At 38.4% G+C, this 25,116-nt stretch overlaps 1 protein-coding gene across 2 annotated transcripts in view; it reads right to left on the minus strand.

Annotated features, from left to right (window-relative positions):
• Nucleotides 1-16,263, minus strand: part of AQP9 (aquaporin 9) — a 28,275-nt gene extending 12,012 nt beyond the window's left edge. The window contains exons 1-2 of one of the 2 annotated variants that reach the window (XM_054837380.1): nucleotides 15,937-16,263; nucleotides 3,431-3,557 (exon numbers count right to left, since the gene is read on the minus strand). In XM_054837380.1, the coding sequence (XP_054693355.1) occupies nucleotides 3,431-3,557; nucleotides 15,937-16,038 (229 nt within the window). In that variant the 5' untranslated portion in view covers nucleotides 16,039-16,263. Of the gene's footprint in view, nucleotides 1-3,430; nucleotides 3,558-15,785; nucleotides 15,912-15,936 lie in introns of those variants that run through there. The other variant, XM_054837381.1, reaches the window with a different exon arrangement.
• Nucleotides 16,264-25,116: the final 8,853 nt, after the last annotated feature.

A 25,116-nucleotide genomic window follows, 5' to 3' on the forward strand; every position in this document is an offset into this window, starting at 1 on the left:
TTTCTAGATGTTATTTTGCAATTAAATGCTGACTGCAATTAAACTGAAACAAGTTGAATGAAATTAGAGGGGGGAGGAGGAAAGACACCAAGATCCAGCTTACCTCTTGATGTTTGCAGGCTCTGCTATTTCAGACTGCTGTCCTGCAGTATATCATCTATAGACAACTTTTCTAGAAGAAGCCTAAATCTGCCCTATTGGTTGTGATGGGGGAGTCCATTGTCTCTCCTCAAGGGCTTTGGCTTTTTATTTTTAAGGGAGAATTGGGACAGCACAACATTCATTCAGTTTAGCAAGTAAGTATTAAGGACTATTACTGGCTTGATCGTGTATCTTGAGGCAGATCTGGAGTACCCTGGATTTAAGTCATGTTTATGTCCCTGTCTTCAACCTAGGGTTACTTATGAACTCAGTTTCCATGACCATAAAATAGAATGAAGTTAGGGCTGTCCAGCTTCATGCTGACTGTTGGTGAGCTATGCCTAGATGGGACCTGGGGACAGCAATGCGTAGTTCTTCATCACATTTTCATAAAGCTCTTACACCCTCCAGAAAGGTCCATGATAAGGAAACTGATAAAGTAGCTGTGCTGAAACAGAGTTTTATTTCCTGTGAAATTTCCTTCCTTTGCATTTAGGAGTAGCTACACCTAAATGCACACATGGAAAAGATTTCAGAACATTGGAATTCTTTGTGACAATTTCAGTTTCTGAAATGTATTTATTATTATGTCACATGCTAGTCACTTCCCTCAACACCTTTTATCAACATGGGAAAAAAGTGTTGAATGCTTTTGGAAAAGTTAATTGTTTACAAATATGTAGTTGATGCTTAAGAAATACGAATTGCTAAATAAACAAACAGATGAAACAGTACTCCACAGTAAAAATACAGTAAACCCCAAGTTTTGCAAGGACATAGCAGATCCATGGCTTACCTTCCAGGTAAAGTCTCATTTCAGCCTGTATAGTTATCAGAAAAAATGGCCTTTGTCTCTAATAAAATAACTAAAAGAACGTGACCTTTGTCTGTCAAAGGCTAATGATAGAGAAAGGGCCTCTATGTACAGTTTCTGTGTTTGTTTGCACTTCAGGTCAGTGAGTCATTATCTTATGAAATCCAGGCACCTTTGATACATAATGAACTGACAAACATAGATAACAAGCTGGATAAAACCTTCTTTGTATTATTTCCAAAACTCTGTCCTAGTAGCACCAGTCTTGAATTAATTTTGAATTCCTCGCTGTGTTTCAAATTCTTCAGCACAGAGCAAATAGATGGATGGCACCTTATTTAACAGCTCTTCATGTGAATTTTGATAAATCGTTGTCTTGTCTTTTGTTCTTTACTCTGGCTGGAATGAATCATTTTCCTTTCTTTCAACACCTGATATTGTTCCCCACTTGTATATCATACAGGGTGATTGTGATGACCAGGACAAGTCATAGTAATATTAAAGATTTCTGATTAACGTTAAATCTGGAAGGGAAAAGTCTAGTTGAAGGCACTCATGGTGACATAGAGGAGTTAAAAGATTCTTGGTTCCTGTGCCACTGGTAGTTTTCTGGTTTAAAAAAAAAGTCTGCTTTGGACAGTGTGTTCCCCATTCTTTTGTAGTAGCAGTGATCACAGTCATGAGTTTGTTGGAAATATTTGGAAAAAATGGTGGGAGATTTTCTAGACTCTGAGGAAAATTAGATGGAGGAAAAGTAAAAAGAGGAATTTTCCTAGATAAAAGAACTCAAATTCGCCAAGTGTGCAGACTATATATTTTATGTTACCATTAATTTAGAACTTCATAAAGAACTGATGCAAAGTACTTTAGCAGTACTTAAACATAAGACTTCATGGCCAAAGAGCCACAGAATTTGCTTACCAATTCTATATAGGAACTGATATTCTAGTGTCCACTAGTAATCATATGTTGAGCGGTCACAGCCTATCGAAATATCTGTTCCTATTCTTTCACAGAGAAAATTCACAGTATGCAGAATCCTTTGTCATGGGAAAAACAGAGGAAGCACAATACCACTGGGATTGAACTGTAATCTTCTATGTAATGGAGATGAATATCCCTTAAAGATGCAAATGTAGGACAGGTTAGTGTCTTTACAGGGTTTTTTTCATGATACTGCATCAGAAGAGTTTACCTGCCTATGTATAAACTGAAAGCTGTAGTTTAAAGTTGTACAAATAATAGGAATGTACTGCTGAATTAACTTTGTGTGGTATTAAGGAAGCATTCTGCTCTGTTTCAATGACAGTAACAAGACTGACTGTTTTGCAGTACCTTGAGCACTTTCTAATGTGAACTTAGAAACCTCCTCATGTATGGTGTCTCTGTAAAAAATTTGTAAAAGATAAGAGAAATGGTCACAGTAATTTCTGCTATAGCAACGATTTATAATGGCCTAGTAATACCTAGAGATAGCTGCCTAGATTGGCTTTACCCTCTTTATGAAGGGTAAGAAATGCCTCCGAGAATTGCAGTACAAGGGCACCATTTGCTTTAAGAGGACAATATAAGCTCCACATACAACACGGAATATTGTGTATTATACTAGATAACGCTGTGTATTAATACAACCCATCGTTTTCTATTTTAAAGGGAGAATTTAAATGTTAAAAGCAGTTATGCTAATGTTTATGACATTAATTTGGCTAAACAGAATGGTGGAAATAGGAAACAAAGTACCATCCAGTATGGCATGTGTAGACACTGATTGGTTAGCCCAGCTATAGAGAAAAAGGAGATTCCTGACCAACACATATTGAGGAAATGTTATAGCAGCAACAAAGGGGCAGTGACGGTACATTGACAGTGTATCACAGAGTATATCTCTAGTACTAAATCTTTTTGCTGTTTCTGCTTTCTCTGATCTGCTGTTTCTGCAAATCAGTAGGCAGGAGCAGACTTGCTACTGCCTGTCATAGGATATGAAGAGATAAATTGCACTCCATAACGTGAACCCTGCTCATTATACCCATTAGTGGGTCATTCTACTTTCTACCTAGCTGGCAACCATTTTAGCTGGTGTCTGCTGGACTCTGTAAGCTTTCCATGGTTATTTCCTTCAACATGGTGCCTATGCTGTCCAGGATCATCTCTACTGACAGAATTTTCAAAGCAGGACCAAGCAGATTTCCGGTTTACACAGACCACTTTCCATAAAGGCCAGAGGTCTGCCAAGGTTTGCGTATTGTAGTTCAGATCAGAATTTGGTGGAAGATTTTGTCAAATGCAAAGAATATAAGGAAACAAGACGACCACAAAAGATTTACTAGTGAAACACTGATGCAGACTCTGCTGTAATGGTGCTTGCTATTGCTAGATACATAATTGTTTATACCGTGAAATGGAAGTAATTTAATAAGGTAGTCTTAAAACTGTGGCAATAAATGCTATATAAGGGGAAAAAAAGTCACTTACCAGAAACGCCCCCAGACACATACACTGCTATGGTGACTGCCATTGCAAATCCAACTGATACTGTCATGGGCCCACCATGGGCTCCTCGGCTAAGGACAGCCTGTCCCACGCACCCACATCCAAGTGCCTGTATTTTGAAAGAGAAATGTAAAACCATGAATGTGTCTCTCAAATGTTATTGGTTAGTTTGCAACTCCTGCTGCTGTCCAGGTATAGCTGAAAATATTGTTAAATATTGAAACAATGCTAGAATTTGAGGTTAGTGGTATGTATGCCATTGCCGCAACAAACATTTGCTCTTTATTTTCCCCTGCTCTGTGACCAGGAAGAATGTCTGCTAATAAGAACCTCTCTCTCCCCAGAAAACACTTTTCAAGTACAATGATGGGATACAGATCCAAACCTGGAGCCCAAACAAGATCTCTCAGCATCTGAAAGTGAAGAGGGAATTAATTGTGTGGTAAGTTTTCAGTTCCAAATTGTTGTTATAAGAAATGAAAAAATTACTATAAAAGTTATGAAAGATAGTTTAAAAAACTTTTAATATTTAATGCTGGAACTTTGGAATGAGACAACTTTCTGGAGATTAGAGTGCATGTTACTGTTATGCTGCCTTGATGTCATATATTGCTCTATCAAAATATTTCACTGGCTCTGCAGCTTGAACAAATAACTGAAGTGGGGATACCTGAATAATTCACATTGGAGTATTCTCAATGGATTTAAACCTGCTTCCATTTTATGTTGGTTCCCCTCAGAATGAAGTTCAGCAATGCATTTAAATGTATGCTTAAGATCATATTTATTCAGTTCTAAAGCTTCTGCTTAGCTTCAAGCATATGTTCAGGTCCTATTAAAGTTGGTAGGAAAGATTTTCAAAGGTACAAAAGGCCCCTAGTTTAAGATAGACTAGCATATCCATTTCTGCCAGAAATCAGTTTGTTTCTTTGAAAATATCCTTTTAAAATATATGCCTAAGTGCTTTGCTGAATAAGGACCCAACACTTTATGGAAGATATCAAATAATATCTATAGTCTGAAAACTTTTGCTTCTCTGCAACTGTAAGTGATCTGAATCACACTATTTCTGGGATGTGACTAGATTTATCTTGAGCAACCTTAACTATTTTGATGTTAAGTTAGATATATATACATATAGTGTATATATATTCCTTCTTTGATGGTACCTGGGAATCTGATTTTTCTTCTTCCTTTAGAATTATTCCATCTTAGCCAATGCAGTTGCTTTGGTTAGACTCCTTGCTTCCTTTTAGTGTTCTGCGATTACTGTGTGTCATCAACGACTGTATTGCAAATATTCTTCCTAACTATGCATCTTTGAATACATAAAATTTAGTTATTTTAGAAATGCTTATTTTCAGTTACAAGGCAGTTGCATTCTGAAACTGCAGAGTAATGGGAAAATCTCTCCTGCCTTAGAAATAGACTGTACCGAAAAGGTTGAGGTTTAAGAAGCAAGTCCTGCTAGAATAGATGTAATTTAAATACGCAAAATCATACTTTCGTTTCCATTATTTCCCCAAGGGTTTTAACTATAATACCAAAATGTGACAGAAAAGCTCTTAATAAAATTACACTCTTAACCAGCTTTGCAGTGCACATGGAGTTTCTCTTATAAAAGTGCCCCGAGACTGTGTCATATACCCAGGTGCAGTTCTTGCCTTGAGGTTATAATCATGCAAGCAAACAAAGCCCTGTCTGGTGCCAAAGTGTTACAGCTGTCAGGTTACGTCAGGGTAGGGTGGTGTTAGATAGCAGTAGTTTGTTGGACTGCATAATTGAAAGTTACAAGACGTATTCTGAGCTGCAGTCAACTGCTATGCAACAGATGACATATGCTTACGTTAGACTTTCTCTCATTGCCATTACTATCACATACCTAGCAATTCAAAAGGTAAGCACAAATGCACATACAGATATAACACCAAAACAAAATACATTTTAGTTGTTTGCAGCTGAAATTACATGATTTTTTTAGAACTTCATATGAGACAATTGTACTCACCATGTATTTGTATGTTTAATTAATATGGAAAGAATGGATATACTGGAATTTATAAAGTTTAAAATTAGCGCACATGTCTAGAGGAGGTGTAATTAGCATGCTGTAGCCTTCGTTTTCCAGACTTCTCACAGGGAGTATTCCAGAAATTGCACCGAGCAAGATTTAGTGAAAGATATGGCTCAGACATGGAGCAAGTTCAGTAGGCTGGTCTGGGGCCCTGTGTACGCTGGGGTGCAGTTTGTATTCAGGCAAGCAGTTAGATCTACAAGTATGTACTTGCATTCTGAAATGACATAGGCAAAGTTTTGCAGATTCAAAAAAAGGCCATTCTTCTGATAATATCACCCCTTTCTGTAAGGATGATAAAAAAAAAAAGAACAGGAGAGGGGGAGATGGGTATAGAAAAGGATAAGGGACGGTAACCACATCTGTGCATATCAACTAAAAATTCACAAGAGGAAAGGAAATAACAGAGGGAGGCCACACCCTTCCCTGATTACCAGACTGATGAGAATCATACAGAAACAGCTGTGTAGTCCTCTTGCATAATAGCTTCTGCTCTGCACGTCATAGGGAGATATGCAATGCCAGACACTCCATTTTTGTGCTAACCAGTGTCAGAAAACTCAGTCTACAAACAAGGCAGCATGTAAGCCAGGTTGAACACAGCTGCCTTGGCTTCTTGCTCAGTGGACGTGGGTAAATGACTGCCTGCTCATGTACAATGAATGGACACTACTGCAGGCACAGTCAGTGCATGCCCATTCTGGAATGGGGAAACTGGGAACTGAACCTGCAAATCTGAACCATGTCACGATAATATTTTCTCCATCTGCTGTCATTTTAAGAAGGAAAGAAAAGATTTTCTCATATCTACTGTAACTAGGTTGACATAACTGGAAACTATCACCTAATCATGTAATTACATGAGCAGCAATTTAATACCCTGTGAATCTTTGCTTGGCTGAGTTAAGACCAACTAGATCATCAAGCTGTAACTGAATATTCTAAGTTTCTAGGCCAAGCTCAGCCATCAGCTGCACCCACACACACTCATTGATTGAAGCATATGGAGTCGATGGGAGTTTAATTTACAGTAGAATATAGCCAGATCTCTTTATCTTATCTTACCTGGTTTTTATCTTAGCAGTTGTCTATAGCCTGGTCTGCTTAAATTTACTGGAGTAGCTTCAGTACTGACTTTTTGTTCACAAAGTAATTAGATTCCTGTCATAAATAACATGTTCGGGTGTGGAATAGCTGTCTACGCATTCCCTGCCAAAAAAACTTGCTTCATAGACATTAAATCCTTCTCTTTGTCTTGGGTAACAAGGCTAATGTTAGGAAAGGAAACAACTGGCCTCCAAAGAGCATAATGTCCTGTTAATCCCTGAAGCTTGCAGAACTTTATCTCTATCCCACTCATCAGAGAGACTAAAGATCATTTTGTGTCCATCTGTGCTATTTTCAGGATTTTTGCAAATGCTTGTAATAGCATTTTTCACTGTAAATAGGATTTCCTGCAAGATCTGAATCCAGACGTTTAGGGAATCTGTTTTTTCTACATGGCCTGTAAAGCTTTACACATCTTAAAGCAGAGTGCCTATATAAAAAAGGCCCCTTTTATCGAACAGATTTAGTGGTAGTATGCATTCATAGCCGTACACTCTTATTGTAACACTAAAGAAGCAACCAAGCCTCCTGCTTTTTAGCAGTGTGGAGACCATGACACGTGTTTTGTTATATCTTGTACATCACCAGCTGCCAAGCTGTGGTGAGTTACATACCTATAGTGGGGTACCATAGATGGCCCCGCAGGCAGAGTATGGCCTCAATGGCTGCACAACTGATGATGCTCTACACAAATACAAGAATTCAGGAGTAGAGAGTCAGCAGTTACAAAAAACCCCCATATTTCAATTTTAAGCTGCACACTTTCAATCAGGATACACTAGAAAAAAAGTTCAGAATTTCTATTTTAGTCAATTTTCAGGACAGAACTGTACTTAACCACAGCTACTTAAGAAGAATCTCCAAGGATCCCTCCACCAATTCACAACTGCCTGCAGGGATGCCTTTGTTCAGGGGAGGCAGCAACCCTGCCCCTTTCCCGTGCCACACTCCCACCTATGTTCTCCTACTGTTCCACGGGACAAGCATTTCCTGCTAGCCCACGACTTGTCTGCTCCCCTATTTCAGACTGGATGGACCTGCAGGACTGCTCTGGATTCTGCCGCACGAGTGTGTACGTTCCTGCACAGCACTGTGAAGGGGACAGGCTCTCGGGGCAGTGCAGTGCCTTAGGCTCAAGCTGTGCACTTGTGATTCCTAGCGTTATCCATTCCGAGTCTGCGGAAGCAGAGCAGCATTTCTGGGACACTCGAGGACATGAGAGCAAGCCCTGGTATTTCACTTCTTAGGGAAGCCTCCATGACTTCTCCAAGCAGCCAGACATAGCACTGCATATTTAGGCCCTTAAAGGCAGCGATACAGGCAGGAAGAGTCAGAGAGTCCTTTGGGGATTGGAAGAAGTGGTTGCATTTGCTCTGACCAAATTGCCCATGAAAATGTTAGAGGGTTGTTTGTGGTTCACTGTAATCTTGTGCAGTTTCCCCTGCCTCCCATTAATGTTTCTATATACAGTTAGTTTGTGTATTGCTTATAAAAGTAGTAAATAAACTTTTCCGATAAGAGACTGATTACTAAATTGAGGGTGTCCTTCTAAAGGTCTTTAATTTGCAGTGTATTTTAGAACTCACTTTCATTTCCAATCTCTTTATTTTCAAAGCCAGTCCGCTTAAGAATTTATCTATTGCTTTTCATAAGGTGCTTTGTAATGGATTAGAAACTCTTTCCATATAGAGCCATATTTTTGCTACGTTTGTGTATTATGTAGTGCCTTAATTCAGACTGGGCTCCTAAGCATTCTTTCAGTAGGGATGGTAATGCTAACAGCAACAAAAATAGAGACACATTAGATCTACTAAAATTCAGGGCATTAGCTCTGCAGGAATTCAAGTTGCAGGAAACTCCTGTTCTTCCAGGAAAGAGCAATCTTCATCTAATTTCATGTTTAATATTTGCTGTCTTTTGTTAAATCAGATAGTACTTAAAAAATTGAAGGTGAGATAAAAATACAGCTTACCAGTCAAGTAATTTTAAAATACTTTAAAAGCACATGGCTCTTATTTTATCATTAATTAAATATTTTGGTGGGGGCTAGGGGATTTCTGTACACTATGATTTAATCAAACTTGGAGTAATAAAAAATCGCTATATCCGTTCTCCTGATGATCTCCTGGGACACAACCAATATCCTCTTGGGTTCAAATGGATTTCCCTTTATTTTTTTCAGACTTGCTATCTAATAAAATAAGAGATTGAAAAAAAAAAAACCCTTATCATTTAGTTAATTAAATAGTATAGACATAAGCCTTAAAATGATTGCCATTTTGAAATCATTTTTTTAATGACAGAAAGCTTACTACTTGGAGACATGAATGTAAATTTAATAAGGCTTTGGATGAATTGTGTATATAAAGCTTATAAAACATACAAAGACCTGGTTCAAATTGCTCTGTGGGAAAAAATACAGTGAAAATATTGAGGGACAGACTATGCTGTGTTTATATAAACTGATGCTTTTAAATTTTATTATTGCTTTTGCACATGCAATAGCAGACAAATAAAAGCTTGAAATCACCTAGAGAGAATGCAAAGGTCTGCATTCTCTCATATTTTATTATGATTAATATTGTACTCTTCATCCTGAAATGCTAAAATGTTTTTTTTTCCTGATTATATAGGGCAACTGGCTTGAGTCAATTTCTTCAGTGAAGATTATTTTTATTTTCTTACTGAGTTTTAGAAATTCAGGAGAGAAAGGAAATGAAACATTTCATATTCAGATACAAACTTTCAGGAGTGAAACATGGCCCCTTGCAAAGGGGCTAGGAAGAAAAGGCTAGGCAAAGGAAGAAAATCTTACCGAGTAGCTTCTTGAGGAGAAAAAGAGCCTGTTCACGTGCTGCTTCCCTCCCAGGTTACTCATTTATTCTTGAGCTGAGATGCGCTTCTCTGCTTTGCTTCCTACACCAACTGAAAAGATTCAAATCTTTCTAAACTCTTAAAATGTGTTTAGTCTCTGTAATGGTCCTCGGGGAATTGTACCATTCAGAGAGAGTACGGGAGCGGGCACTGCAGTTTGAGAAACATGTTCTGTTATCTCTAAGGACTATAAGGGTACCCATGTCTTTTCTTTTACTCTTTCCTTTGGGTGCATGAACAGGGTGGCTGGATCTTTGCTGTGCCCTCATGGTTGGAGGTGCACGGTTATGAATAATGAAAGCGTCGGTACGTTCTCTTCCTAAGCTGTTTTCTGGTGGGGTGGGGGGAAGCTGAATGCTACTAATAGTAAAGAAACCTTTGAGGAACAGGTTAGAGAAACTGAGTCAAGTTTGCTGTTAAACCAGACCATGGATTGGAGAGCTCACTAGAATTCACTTTTAGCCAGAATGGTTTATTGAAGTGTTGAGATCACAAAGATATAAACTCACTGTATGGCATGAACTGCATTTATTATCTTTTATTCTGTTTTCCAACTGTTTATGACAGTTTTTAAAAGTTATTACTTTTATTACCTTATTACCTTTTATTTGGCGAAACTTTTGAAAAAACAGCCTGTAAATTTGTGCCTGTAAAACGTAAATTCAAGTTTTGCACTTGCAGTTAAATGTTGGAAGGATGCAAGTGTTCTGTGAGGCTCAGGGAGAGTGCCTACACTTCAGTCCTATAGATGCAAACTCTCTGGAAAAAAGCGCATCTATAGAAAAAGGTCTTGGAAAATTAAGTTGAACTTACTGGAACCTCTTGGTTTTACACAATGAGAGCTGAGTTATGCGTTGGGGCTGATGTTGTAGAGATGAAGATAATTCTCTTCTAAAACTTTCATGCAACACAGAACATCTGAGTCACCTGAAAGTTTAAAATGTCATATACTGGAAAACTCAAGTTTGCATTGAAAACAAAAGATTTCCTGTGACTTTTCGGAATTACTTGCTGTAATAAACATTTCGGGGTAAAAGAACAATTATATGACCTTCCATTCAGTTCTTGCACACTGCTAACTCTTCAGTTGAATTAAAGAATAATTTCAGGGAAACAGAAGTGTTGGCTAGAAAAAAGTTAATTGATTTTGATAATAATAAAATTATAGAAAAAATACCAGTGTGCAAGAACACCTTCTTAACCTCAGCACAACTAAGAGTCTTCATTACCACTTTTACTTCTGTTTCGATGCTGATTTAATACAGTTGCAAGAAAGAGAAAGAGTTTGCACTTCTTCAGCAGAATCATTAGCAAAATTTCATGCTGTCAAAATATATGCAACTGGTACATTTGCAGAAACAGAAGGGACTCTGAGTTGGTGATGACAGGGAAAGGAAGCATCTTATTCCCATAAAATGAGTGGTTTTGGTCTGGAAGTGCAGGATTAAATTCTGTGACATGAGATTCATGAGTGACTTCTATTATTTATTGGTTGTACTATAGTATTGCTTCGAGAGACCCTAGTGTATAGATCTCTGTGGCATAAGAGCTGCTTTTCAGAGTACAAACATTGCTAAGGCCCGTGGTATTTGTAGCATTACATAGTATTTAAAAAGCTGTTGAGTGACATATCAAAATACCAATTATAAATAAGATATAATAACCTTTTGTATCTAGCTTTGACTAATTATACAAGATTCTGTATGCCTGGAAAGTCATTGCTGATGGCAAACAAGGCAGCTGTTAGAAGCTACTGCTATTTAATTTTCTACCTTAAACAAAACTTCCTGTAAGCAATTTCATCCTATACAGAGAAAGAGTCTCCACAAAAATTTAGAACATGGAATTTATCTTTCTTTAAAATTTCTAAGTAGTAATTTTGTATTAAATGCTAAACACTTATTTAAGGAGTAAATGATCAAAAGCTATATTTGCTTTCATGTAATAACATCACGTAATGAGGATTCCAATGCATGTTTGGAATAAGGGATATATATTACTGTACAGTATTGTAATTAAATGCACTATAATGTAGGGCCACAAAAAGAAAGATATGAAAAAGTTGTTTAAATTTTAATCTTCTGGACTGAGCAAATCCACATACTTAACAAACATCATGCTTAAAGATTTTTCAGGCAAGACTAAACTCTGCAGCAAAGCAGGAGTGATAACTTACATAATGAAGTGGGCAGAATATGAAAGCAAAAGATAAATAGCCTTCCTGCTCATAAGTTGGACTATTTGCAGTGCGGAGTGTCATGCATTCAACTCATGTTCATGCACTGCATCCTTTACGCACACACAAACGTTTGCTTCAGTGGGAGTTTTGCAAGAGCCCCCCCCCCTCCAGTTGGAAACTAAGCTTTCGGATAGGAATATATATATATACTACCTGCTTGTCTTTGTATGCTAAATGGAAGCCTGTGTTCTGTTTCAGCAGGGAAGTGTATACTGCTCTGGACTCAGGAGATACTGGCTCCTGTGCAGCTTCTTTCTGGGAAACTGTGTTTAGTAAGATGTTCTTGAGAGTGAAAATGAAATACAAACTATGTTAGGTGAGCAGTAGCTGGTAAAGGAAGCCACATGGCCCGTTTGGCATCTCTTTTTGGAACTGTTCCAATTCAGATATACTTAATGGCATAAGCCAGAGTAAATTCCATTTTGTTTGAGAGCAATGCAGCCAAGTTCCAAAGGGGAAATACGGAGAGCAGCATGATTAAAAGCAGAGGCAGTTGGATAGGTGAGTTCCAGACAGACTCACTGAAAAGTCACATCAACCATCTATCTGATGCAGCATGGCTTCTTGACACCTTGGCACCCAGGTGTTGTCCCCCAGAGTAACCCACAGGAGCCCCAAGAGGAAACGTACTGAACCAGGAGACATACTGGAGAACAGAAAGCTCTCCAGAGAGCTCTTTCTCAAGGGGAGCCTCAGGGGCAGCCCCAGCTACAGAAGGCTGAGGCCGTGTCAGAGGCTGGGAAATGTGTGTGCGCTCTGGCCTCTCAGCCACCATGGTACAAGCAGGCGAGCGTTCTCTCGCCTCAGGGACCTGTTGCATAGGTGTAGGCTGGAGGGACTGGTCGCACAGTTTGGCTCCAAACACACAGTGTAAACCCTACATTACTCTGTATCCATTTCCTGGAAAACAGTTGTGTCCTTTTCAAATGTTTGTTGAGAAGTTTATGTGTAGATTGTAGGTTTTGTGGATATTAATTCTAAATTACAAATAGCACAATTAAACTTTGCAGGTTGGGGGTTTACCATGTGACAGCACCAAGGTAGATGTAAGAAATGGGCAGGACTTTACAAATAATCTGCAAATGTAAATACCCAGCATAATGCATTCTCCTCATTCCCTGTACTGCAAATGTAAGTTATGTTAAAACTGCATCACTCCATTCGTTTTACAGAAATCACGTAAGAGGTGAAGTGCAACATTTTCTTAGCTTGATGGAACCTTATAAAGTGAATAGGATATAGTTCAAGAGAGTAACCAAAAGCTCAGTGCGACCAAAACCACATGCCATTTGCATTTGGTTATGGACTGTACATTTTGGGTTTTCTGCCCCAGTTCTTGTTCCAGAGTGTAATTAGAGAAGCTGTGCTATGCCTTGGGGAATAATTCAAGGCTTGATACTGAAATAAATACTTGTTCCCCCAGCTGAACTAAGCAGGTCTAAGAGTAAAATAGTCTAACTGCCAGCAGGATTACCCAAACGGGTGATAGTGGCAGCTGCTCTGTATACAATTGGATTTGCCTATACAGCAGGAGACTTCCAGGTTCCTAGAGTTTAGTGTTCCTCACTGAGCCCTCAGAGGTTGAAATCAGGTGCTTTGATAAGCAGAGAGAGAGGCTCACACAGGCTATGTCTGTATTATCAAGTTGTGCAGCGCAGGCAGCTGGTTCAGAGAACCTAACCGTGGACATCTCCACTTTAGTTTCGTCTGAAAAGAATTCAGTTTACGTGCTCTGAGACCATGCTGCAAGGCAAACCACAGCATAGTAAGTAGGGATGACCAAGAGATGTTATCCAAACTGTATACCCAGTGACTTTCTCAAGGCTTGTTGTCTCAGATCTGTTCAACATTGCAGGCAGAGCCCTTCTAACCCCCAGGTGAAGGCTTGGTTTTTGCCTCATGAGTGATTTCACTTTCTAGATGTCCTGAAATTAATCTTAAAGTTTGTACATTTTCCAGTTTGGAAAATAATGTTGCAAGGCTCGAGAGTTACCAAAGATGGTAGTTTAAGTTCTTAATATTATGTGGTCTGTGATGATGTTCTCCAGAAAAAAATAGAAATAGGTGATTTGGAGGGACAGAATTTCACCCAGCTAACTTCTAGAGGTGCTAGGATGGTCACAGATTTGGGTACGGTCAGCTAGCATTGACTTCTGGACAGAGCCTGTGGGTAATAGAAAGGTTTGTCCCTGCCTTGTTCCCTGGCACAGGTGCTCCCCACAGGCTGTAAAACCCATCAAAGTGATATGAAATGGCTTTCAGCAAAGATCTAAACTGTGCTGCAGGCTGCGAACTCTCGTCTCACTTTCACTTTGTAACAGGATTAAGACATAGTAATAGGATGGTGGAAGAAAGCTATCGCTTCTTTTGCATTCGTGGTATCTGTTTTTCAAGGATTTCTGCCCTCTGACTTACCAGGGTGCCCTTTCATTAGCTCCATTTTAAGTTAAGGGTTTAATATTTATCTGTTCTTAAAGAGAAACTACTTGATAGCTGACAGCCTAAAAGCAGTAGCAATAAATAGCAGCAGCGAAGTCCATTTCTTCACAATAAATGCTTTGTCCTGCCACTAACTTGTGCAGTCTAAACATAAATCAAGGTATCCAAGCACTGAGAAAGATGCTGTTTAATCCATGTGAGGCTCTTCTCTGCTTTAAGCCAAGGTTGAAACTACAAAGGGTAAGACAGAATTGAGAAACTCTGATTATCAACAATTTTGTAGCTTCATTTTCTACTATATTTGTATAGTGAATGTACTAGAAAATGGGCTCTGGGTTTGCATTTCCTTCTAGTCTTGTGCAGCAGGACATTAAATAATAGCATTTGTGGTCTAATCTGCACTTTAATACGCTTTCTTCACTTGCTTAATTGTATTAATGGAAAGAGGAGGATGATCTTGTGGCGGGGACAGAGTACTGGAAGTCAGGTGATCTGGGTTATATTCAGAGTTCTGCCACAGGCTTCCTGTGCAGTCTGCTGTAATCAGGTTTGCTAATATATAAAATGAAGATAATGACATTTCCCCTCCTTACCAGGGTGTTGTGACACTTAATTCATTAATGTTTGTAAAGTGCTTTGTGCTCCTTGCTTCTAAATGTGCTCCTTACTGTAATAATGTCTTATGGATGGTATTAAATTTGAGAATAATGTTACTTTACTGCCTGTGCATTTCAGTTGGCTGAAGTGTAGTAAAGACCATTATTTTCATGTATTTCATGTATTTTATGAGCTACTGGAATTTTTTAGATGACTTACTTGAAATTTAGCTAATACAGTTACAGTTATAAAATATACTATGTCAGTACTATGCCTGCTTCTTATTTTTTTCTGTCCTTTCACTATGATGAAATATTTAGCAATCAGCAAGACTGTCTTGTTCAGACTAAAAGGAGGAAGAAAGAGTTTGGCATAAATACTCTAGCTGCTTGACTTCCAGCTCTGCTACTGAGCCTGCTCTCTACCCTGGTAAATCACAGGGTAGCTCTGTGTCCCAGTGCAAAATGCACCGAAAAATTGAGCAAGAAATTAAGTAAAAAATAAAAATAAAACAATAATCTGGGGATATGAAAATGGGGAGGTTTCGTATTTACCTGAATTGTAGCAATACTACAGGACCAAGCAACTATATAATGTATGTAGTACAGTTAAAAACAAAACAAAAAATAGTTAACTTAGAAAATCTCTGAAGGTTCAGCAATGCAACTCCCAACAAATTCCCTACAAATCACACCGCTACATTTCTATATTGCACAGGAAAGTAATTCAGTTAAAATTCTCTTAATGTGCAATATGTTTATTAAAGCAAATGGAAGTTGTGCATAGAAGTGAAAGTAGAATAAACTGCTGAGTTTTTTAAAAAACAAAAGCAAGGGTATTATTAACGTTCATTGTGCATATCTGGATTTTTCAGAATGTAGTAGTTCACTGAAGTTCTACTCCCATATGTAATCAAATGCTTCTCAGACAATTGTAATACATAAAACTATCTGGTTTTAATAGCCAGTGATAATTACATCAGATGAAGAAAGGAATTACAAACTTACCATAAAGAGAAGGAATTCGTTCAAGGCTGTGCAATGTTTGTCAGGCAGTAACCACGATACTGGTACAGTACAAGAAAAAGCATACATGTCCCCTTACAAGCACTGTCCAACATTAGATTAGTAGGAAGAAAGGAAAGCAGCTGACACTTACTATCAGTATAAAAGTTCCCAGGAATTCTGAGAGGGCTTCTTTAACCAATCTGTTCTTCAAGGCAAATTTCTCCTTTAAAGTCCTTTTGCTTTTCCGGCTCATTTTGGCTTCCTCTATTGCTCTGGTGCCCTAGTTACAAATACACACAAAAAAATTGTTCTGTATTCGTCCCTGCTTCAGCTGAACTTTGACACTTTTACTTATACATTGAAATATGAGATTTCATCTTGTACAGCCAGTGAAATCATCTGACTGCAGGCATTGACAGAACCAACTCAACATGCCCTAACAATTCATCATGAGTTTTCCATCCTGTGCCTTCTCTGAGTACACTTCTATTTATACTGGTTAGATAATACCAGTAAGTTCACAATCGGAACTCTTCTTTTTTTCTTGCAGAATAGATTAATCATTACCCTTCCTGCCATGTTACTTTCCTGGTAAAAAAAAGAATAAAACGTTGTTCCTGTCACCCTGATCAAAAAGAAAGGCAAAAAGAGAAACCACAAAGCAATGAACCAAAATATGGTTGAAAATTTCTCTCTGACCTAGATCGGGATTTAAACAATGTTACTATTGGCTGTCCAGAAACTTTTCAAGGGGAGGTTGTAAAAGAGTGAATGCTTGTGAGAATGCTGTGCTCTACCCTGTAAACAAAAACTCCTATCTTGTCACTTCTGAGGGATTTCGGTGGCCACTGAGGAATCTTACCTTGGTGTAGTATGTTGAATTTGCACAGTCACTCACTTTTTGGACTAAATGCCTTGCTCTCTAGTGACCCACCCTGTTTACAAAAGAGCAACGAGGCAGAATAAATTAGGAACGTTTAATGAAATCTGCTTCGGTCCAGTGGCTCCCTATAATGCAGCATAGGCAAGTAAGGCACTCAGTGACTATTATGTTTCCAATATGTTTAGCTTAAAGTGCATAGGTGCTACAATATGAAGCATTATATTATTATTTTCCATGGTTTTAAGATATGAAGTTGCTGAATATCTCAAAGAATTGGGCCTCCTAGAAAAAAATATTACACTTTTAATCTCTTAAACGTCTTGAATGGTTTTATTAGATGTAATATTGACTTGACTAACATGCTGTCTGGTTGATTTACAAGTATTTTCTGTCGTTTGACTTGACACCAAAATCTTAGCCCAGTTCTGGTAGATTATTCTGGCATGTGTTGTAGATGCTCAGTGCCTTGGTTTGTATCTGTCCTAAACCTTTTTCACCTTGGTGGTAAATATGTTTAGGTCTGTCAGTACTGTTGTCTGCTACGAATAAGACAGAGCTTTACAGGACTGGGCAAATGGGCCACCTCTATTACCCCATCAGTGCTCTTCCTTGCCTCAAGCTAGGACCTGATGCATGTTCCCTGCTCCTGTAGCCACCTTACCACCGCTAGTTTCATCCCTTAACCACTCAGTTCACCCCCACCACCCAATTTTAATCCTTAACTGCTTTCCTGTGTCCTTTTACTTACCTTTCTCTACCTGTACATTCAAATACCTTTAGCTGATTCAGAAAATGCTGGCCTGCGGAAAGCCACATAGCTGATGATTTATGAGATGACTGCATCTGTACTGGTGCTGCAAAAGCCAGGGTGAGCACCTGTGCAGCAGCAGGCACGCTCTGTTGTAGGAGTGCTACGGGTCCTGCACTACAGGTCCCCACTTGCACCGACAGCTGGGAGCTGCCTCTGGGAAGCCCCTGAAAATAGCCTGTGTGTGGCAGTTTGAAAACCTTTACCCTACACCACTGCAAAACAAAGATATTATTCAGGACCTTAATTATCACAGCATGCTGAAGTATATGTTTATTATGTCTGTGAGAGAAGTCTTTCAGAATTATATATACAGTCGAACTGAGGGAGGATGCTAGGGAGGCTATTCATTACAGCAGGAATGAGATAAACCGCTTCCTCTCTCCCAGGAAAATGAGAAATAAATAAATACGTTTATGAAAGCAATTTTTAGTTGTTTGTCCATAGCAGTTCTTTCTCCTAGGCAGATGCAGGATTTGCTCACAAAGTAGTATGCAGATACCTCTTTGTTTAGTCTCATAACAGGTGTGGAGGCATTAATGCTTTTTTCAACTAACATTAGGGCAATAACATGTCAGAGACAGAAACCCCTACTCATTTGTCCAGATCATGCTGCCTTCCTTATAACAATTTTCTGTCTTTACAGGGTGGAGACTGACATGAGTATGTATATTTTACATTTGCTTTCTTCAGATTTTCTTCAATACTTTATAGAAATCATATGATACAACTCCATTAATAAGAACTGTGACGTTAAGTTACACCAAAGGTCCTCCTCAGCTCCATAATCAGGTTCAAGTAGATGCTCTTAAGAACAGTGTACATAGGGGATGATTGCTCCCTTGGTAAATCCTTGCAGCTTTTGACAATTGGCAATTTAAAGTCACTGCTACACTTTGGAATAATTTTCAAATAGAAAAGGGGGCAGCACAGAAAATTTGAATTAAGTTTCTCCTTTTATTATATTCAGAAAGAGGTTGTAGAGACATCTCCCAAATCTAACAATTATGTACATAGCATTACAAGAAAGACAAGTAAAATGTAAAGATGAACACCATGAAAGCTTTGACCTGTAATTACTAACCCATGTGATCCATGCTCCATGTTACTGCCTTTTAGTCACGTGCAATGGGCCAGCTGGTTGAACAATGGAAAGAAAATACACTGTGATTACTGTTTTCTACTGATCTCCCTCACCTGGGCCTTGCTCCCACAGTCTTAATGGTACGGTTACTGGCAGTGCCACCCATAAATATTGACAGTTGTGGTGTCTGCGGGAAGAAAATGCAGACATGCTTCAAAAATGGAAGTTGTATGTAAGCAAGGAGCACAGAAAGAGCATAAACTCTCTCATATTAAATGTAGAACCACAAAAGAGCTGACCAAAAAGATTTTAAGATTTTGCCAAGAATGTGGAAGTAATAATATAAACTTTTTCAAATTTCATCACCAGAGGAGTCCTGCAAGGGAGTAAGTAAAGCTATAGAGGATGAAAGTGTAGAAGAATCATTCAAGTTGTCTAACTCCGAAGCTAAAAAGCTAAAATAATTATTTGCCTTGCTAAAGAACCAAATGCTAGGTGGGCTGAGAATGAAGAACTGTCCTAAAATGAAGACTTCAAGAGAAATTTATAAGTTAAACAGTAATTAATAGCTGGAGCTGTGCAGTGTTTTCGCCAAGGGATTCAAATGCTCAGCTACTGAAGTGCTAGTGGGTTGTTTTTCACTGAACCCGATCCTAATGCCAGCAAAACAGAACATAGGAAATGTACCACTGATCCACTGGTCTTTCCAAAGAGTCCTCCAAGGGTGATCATGGGAAAAACAAAACTGTCAATGTGACTTCTATGCCAGGAAAATTAGATGAACTGTCGTAAAGAATAAAATCAATAGACACACAGATAAAGCTCTGTAGAAGCATCAAATGGATTCTGTTAAGGGAGGCTATGCCTCACAAATCTATTGGCATTCTTTAAAGACATCAAAAAGCACGTTATTATTGTTCATGCATGAACATGTGATCAGTGTAACCTTAGATCGCAAGACTAAGACCCTTGAGACCCTTACCCCAAGTCAGTCTGGACCGAACTATTTCTTCTCTTCACCTGGATTCAAGCAGAGCAGGAATTCACACAGTGTGTATAACCTAACCTTTTTTATAGTAATCTTCACTCCTATAGAAATAGCAAAGTGGAGAATAATGCACATAGCTCCCACAGTTTAACTCCCATGGGTAACAGTATATACTGTACTGAATTTTTAATAGCACATTATTCAGAGTATCACATAAATTGTTATTACTGATGTAATAAAACCTAAACGAACACAGCTGGAGAGACCAAGGCTATAAATATACCATATATTTTTTTGTATTGTAATAATACAGGCCAAATTATTTTTAAGTCTAAATCTGCTGATTTTAGTTGAAATAGACAAAGTCTGAGTGTGTGTATCTACTGTACTTCATACACCTGGTCAAATGCCTTTGCTTGATTTATGTTTTCATACAGAAACTGCTGCATGGTCTCTGTTTTATGGATTGATCCTGCTGCTGGGGAACTCAAAGGAAAAAATTTAGGTAAGGAAGATCTGAACACACTGTAATTCAGCATTCTAAGCTTTTTGAGTACATAAAAAACCTGTTTCTTTAGTTCTTGTGTTTTCTAATCATCCTTCTGTCTCTGCTGTAGTCCCTGGTGAAAAAGTGTTCACGGGGGCAAACATCTGCAACATGCAGCTCAGGTCTAGCTGAGCTCACCTTGGAGGAGGGGCAGGACACACGAGGTGACCCCTTGAGAATTTCTTTGTTCTTTCTTCTCTGTTTCTGTGATCTCAGTATCCAGATAAAACATTTCCAGATCATGAATATGAGATCAAAACCACACCACATATATGTGTTTCAAGTTTTTTGCCAGTAATCTTTAAGGCCCAATTCAAAGCTTGTTGAAGTCCACTGTTGCTGACACTGATTTCAGGGAGAATTAAATTGGATTTTCTCTAAAGCAGGGCCCAAAACTTTTCTTTGTTCTTGATTGGCTGGGCACACAATTAGGCCTCAGTGCATAACTGATGTTACTACACATATATATATTACATATAGTTATATAATTGATGATAGTAAATTTTAAAATTTCTTGTACAGACACATCTGTGTATAACGTAGGCCCTGAGAGTTTCCAAGCTGCTTTAATCTCTGCGATAGCCATGCTGGCATAGTGGGGCACAGATAACATTCCACACCGAAGGGCTCTATGACAGGACTGTCAGTGCTGGCAAAACGTGAAAGTGTTAGGGAAATGCTGTACAGATGGTTATGTGCACCAGTGTTATCTGCTGCGTTAGGTTGTGCTTCCTTCTGAATGTGCTGGATACTGTTCTAGCTTATCTGGTAGGTTACAGTATGGGCAGGTCTGACTCTCCAAATGCATCCAGAAAAAGACTGTTTCAGTACAAGAAGAATTTTGCTTTTAAGGAATAGATCAATTTGGTACAGACAAACATTTTGTTGCAGCTGATTCCCAGCTCTTTTTCTGCATATTCCGTTTTCTCGAACAGTGAATGTACATAAGAAGTAAATGTAAGGGAAGATTATTGACAGCATGTTCTAATTTTAAAGTAACTCTTTCCTTTTCTGAATTCTTTATAGAAAGCCCTCAGAACAGATCAAAATTTTAAATTCAGCTTTACTATTAAAAACAAAAGATATCTTGGTAAATATATGTATGCAGCATGAAGAAAACCTCAAAGTACATCCAATGGGCCTTGCAGTGTCTAAGCCCTATGTTTTCTTAACCCGAATGAGATACATTGTCAAACCCTTTCATCTTTCTACAGGGCACAGATTTGCTATAGCAATAGGCACCCCAAAACTTCTTATGGCTACCTGTAGGGTTGTGATGAGCAGGAGACCTGAGCCTACCTAATTAATAAAAGAGATGTAACATGAAAGCCAAAGACAATGACAGATTCGACTCCACTGACACACAAAGGCCAAGTAGCCTATTTGGCAAACAAATAGACGTAGTTAAACGGGACAGCCCATTCATGGTTCTGAAACCTAATTACCATCAGGAAAGTGACAGTGTTTCCTGCATCTGACTTGCTAGCCCACCTACCTTCAGTTGTCTCCCACTCAAGGCAGCCCATCAAGGATGCCATCCAGCCACGTTTTGACTCTCTGTTGGAGAAGTATTTTCTGTAAGAGCTGCTGTTCCTGGTGCTTTGTCCCCTCTCTCCTGCAGGAAGAGTGTTTATTTTGCCTCCATGCTTCAAATATTCATCCCTTATCCTTTAGTAGGTGAGGTGCCAGTCTGCCTGTTTTTCATTCTTTTAATTCCCTTCATTCAGAACGATTGATATTTGACTGTTAAAATCCTCTGTCTTTCCAGAAACATAAGCTTTGCTTCTGGGATTCCTTTTACGTATAAATTTATCTCAGGCTCCTGTATAAGAATATTGGATTGCCAGGCCCAGTTCCTTTGGAACTCCCCAGTCAAGATTTTTTTGTCAAAAACAAACTGTTCTGAGGTTCATAGCAGAGCCTTTATAGGGTGTACTTAGGAACAGACCCAGGCAGCAATCTTTTGTTACTTCTCTGCAGTATCTATATTCATTAAGGTAATGAAGCTATTAATTGAATATGTAAGTTCAGGTTAATTAAACATAAGACTTATTTCTTTAGTTTAAAGGGTAATAATAAAAAATTTAAACTTGCAAACTAGATCACACATTTAGTGATGATAAATGTGATCTGGAAAGTGCAATATTCCAATATGAATTAGTTAATTGCATCCATTCATTAGGTGATATACATTAGCAGAAGGTCAATTCATTTGAGACTTGATGTGTTTTACAAAGAATAAGTTCAAACAGGTAAATTGAAGAGAAATTCAGTATAGAAACTCCACAACCAAGAGCACATTGGCTGTAACTTCTCAGTTATCGACACATGTTCTTTCAGTACTCCCGAGGCACTGCCACTCACTGCCACGTATACTCTGCGGGTGAAGACGGGTGGTATTTTGCAGAGACTGGGCTAAACCACCCTGTGGCTGTGTGTTGCTGTGCATTGCTGTGTGCAGGGTGGTGACCAGCCGAGGAGCAGCTGTGAGCTGGATGGTCTCAGGAAGTCTTCAGACTAAGGGAGTTTCTCCTCAGGCTCACTCCGTAATGGGCAAAACCAGCCTTCTGCCCAACAGTCTAGTGAGGGACATGTTACGTTTCCACTGTCAACTTAAACTATAATACTAATTTTTGAAACTGGCCCAATTATAAAGTGAGTCAAACACCGATAGTCTTTCCAAGCATATTCTGCTTTATCGCTGTCACTGAATTGTTTGTGGCTTGCTTAAATCCTTAAATTCGAGTTTCAATTTAGGACTGAATTTACCATAGCAGCAATTAACATTTCTACTGGGTATTAAATGGCCAATATCACAGGTAAGAAAACTAATCCATTTGACTCATTTTTAGTAAAAATTATGTTAAATCAAGTTTTCTTCGTTAGCCATTCCTGCATTTTCAGTAATAAAAATGATCGTTCTCGATATCAGCATTTATTTTATTTTTTACGTTAAAGGTAACGTAGAAATAAGGAAAATAAAAGTAGATTTTCTTTTGTTTCTTTAGAACTGAAAATATATCCAGACTCATTCTTAAACAATTATTAATAAGATTTATAATATTAAGACAATTCACTGAGATATTTGAAAAATTTCTGAAATAATATTTTATAGGATTTTATAGTCTTGTGGGTGTTGCTTTACAGATAATATTGCTTATGTGTATAACTATTTTTATCGTATATGTAAGGTATATGTATAGAATAGCTTTGTGTGGAGCAAGGACTGATACCATCCAGCACACAATTTAAGGGCCATAATTCTTAAGAGATTTAAAACAGTGAGCCTCTTTCAAGTGATCAGGCTTACAGACATTTAGAGAATTGATTCAATTAACCTAGAGGAAAAAAGTGCTATAATGTGTGATTTATGTTTGCAGATAAATTAAAATACAAGTATCTCCTGAAGAACATTTGCTGCCATCATGGTCAGTAATGAAAATAGCAGGCAATTAAAATAGGACACCTGAGGCTGAAGCTTTTACTGTATATATCAGAAAATGAAGTTCAGATTTTGTAAGTGGAAATCTGAGCTGAAAAATAACTTAGTGGAAGTTTCTCTTTGGTCCCTATTTTTCTTCCAAAAGTAATTTCTTAAGCACATAATAAATAGGAAAGGACATTTACTGAGGCAGGAGGCAAAGGGTACAGAGGAGTAGGCTCTCTCAATCAATACTGAATTTGTATGATGAACCACGGATATCCTTGCTAAATGGTAGCATGACAGCTGAGAGAAATATATATAAAAAAGAGCTTATGGGTCAGATTGAAATCACTTTGGGGCAGGTTTTGAAGTTGATCTTGAAATGAATCACTGGAAGTGTCTGACAGAATGATGTGATTCAGTTCCTTCATGTGTGTGACAGTGCTTAGAGTCTGGAGCTCACTAAGGAGCATAAGAATTATTCACAGATTTGAAGTAGTAAGAACAAAGATCTCTGTCTGTTGGAGTTGCTGTAGCCACTGTCCATTGCAGTGGTGTACCAGGATATGCTTTAGTACAGCTAGTCTGCCCAAAAGAGGTATTAAAGATACAAATAGTTTCACCCAGTCCTCTAGTTTTAGGTCTTCCTTTAGGCAATGAGGACACAGTAGTATAGAGCAGAAAAATACCAGTACTCTGACTGAGCAACCCTGGAGTGCCTTAATTACATCTGCATTGTCTTCAACATCACAGCTCTGTCTTTTGCAACCTCTCTAGCTACCAAAGGTCCTGTTTCCATCAAATGATGTGTGTGTATAAGCAAGGTTCCTGTCCTTGTGTATAAATAATACCAGTTGCTGGGAGTGGGTGGAGAAATCGAGACTTGTAAATGAAACAAAGGCACTTCTTCAAATTATATATTCAGATTGATCTAAATAAAAAAATAACACTCTTCAGGAATTATTTTGATCTTGGCTATATACTAGCCTAAGTTCTAACACTGAAGTAAGAAACAGAGTCACTTGGTTGTTCTTCATTTTTTGACAGCCATTTCTTCACAAAGTGTGAAGACAGTAATATCTTTGTCATTACAATCTGAAACAGAACATATTTGTTTCCTAATTTGCTGTCTAAGTAGGAGTTTAATTAAAACTCATTCATGTGAGAGAAAATAAACTAGTCTGACTTAACTGCCAGTTGATTTAGTATCACCGGTTCACAAAAAAACCCCCATAAACTACAGGACTGCAATAACAATAAGTGGTTTCTCTGCGTACATAGGTGTTTAGGGACCACAGAACTCAGGCTGAACCTGGGGTATTGTTTCTGTTCTTTCTCTTCTTGGCAATTGTCGGACTTGCTTTTTTTTCTTTCACAATTAATTAGTTTACTTCCGTATTCATTGTTATTACTGAGTTATTGTCCTAATGTCCAAGGCAATAAGGGTAGTAATCCCTTCCACAAAGAAATGGCATTAAATATACAGCGTTACAGACCTTGCTTCCAGTTCTGTTTGGCAAAGTTGCTGTTGTAGTTGATGAGGACCCACTTGTGCTCTTGGCGCTAAGGCCTACACCATTGTCTTCCCAGATGGTGG

Source organism: Grus americana, chromosome 10 (genome assembly GCF_028858705.1).
Source record: "Grus americana isolate bGruAme1 chromosome 10, bGruAme1.mat, whole genome shotgun sequence".
Lineage (NCBI taxonomy): Eukaryota > Metazoa > Chordata > Aves > Gruiformes > Gruidae > Grus > Grus americana.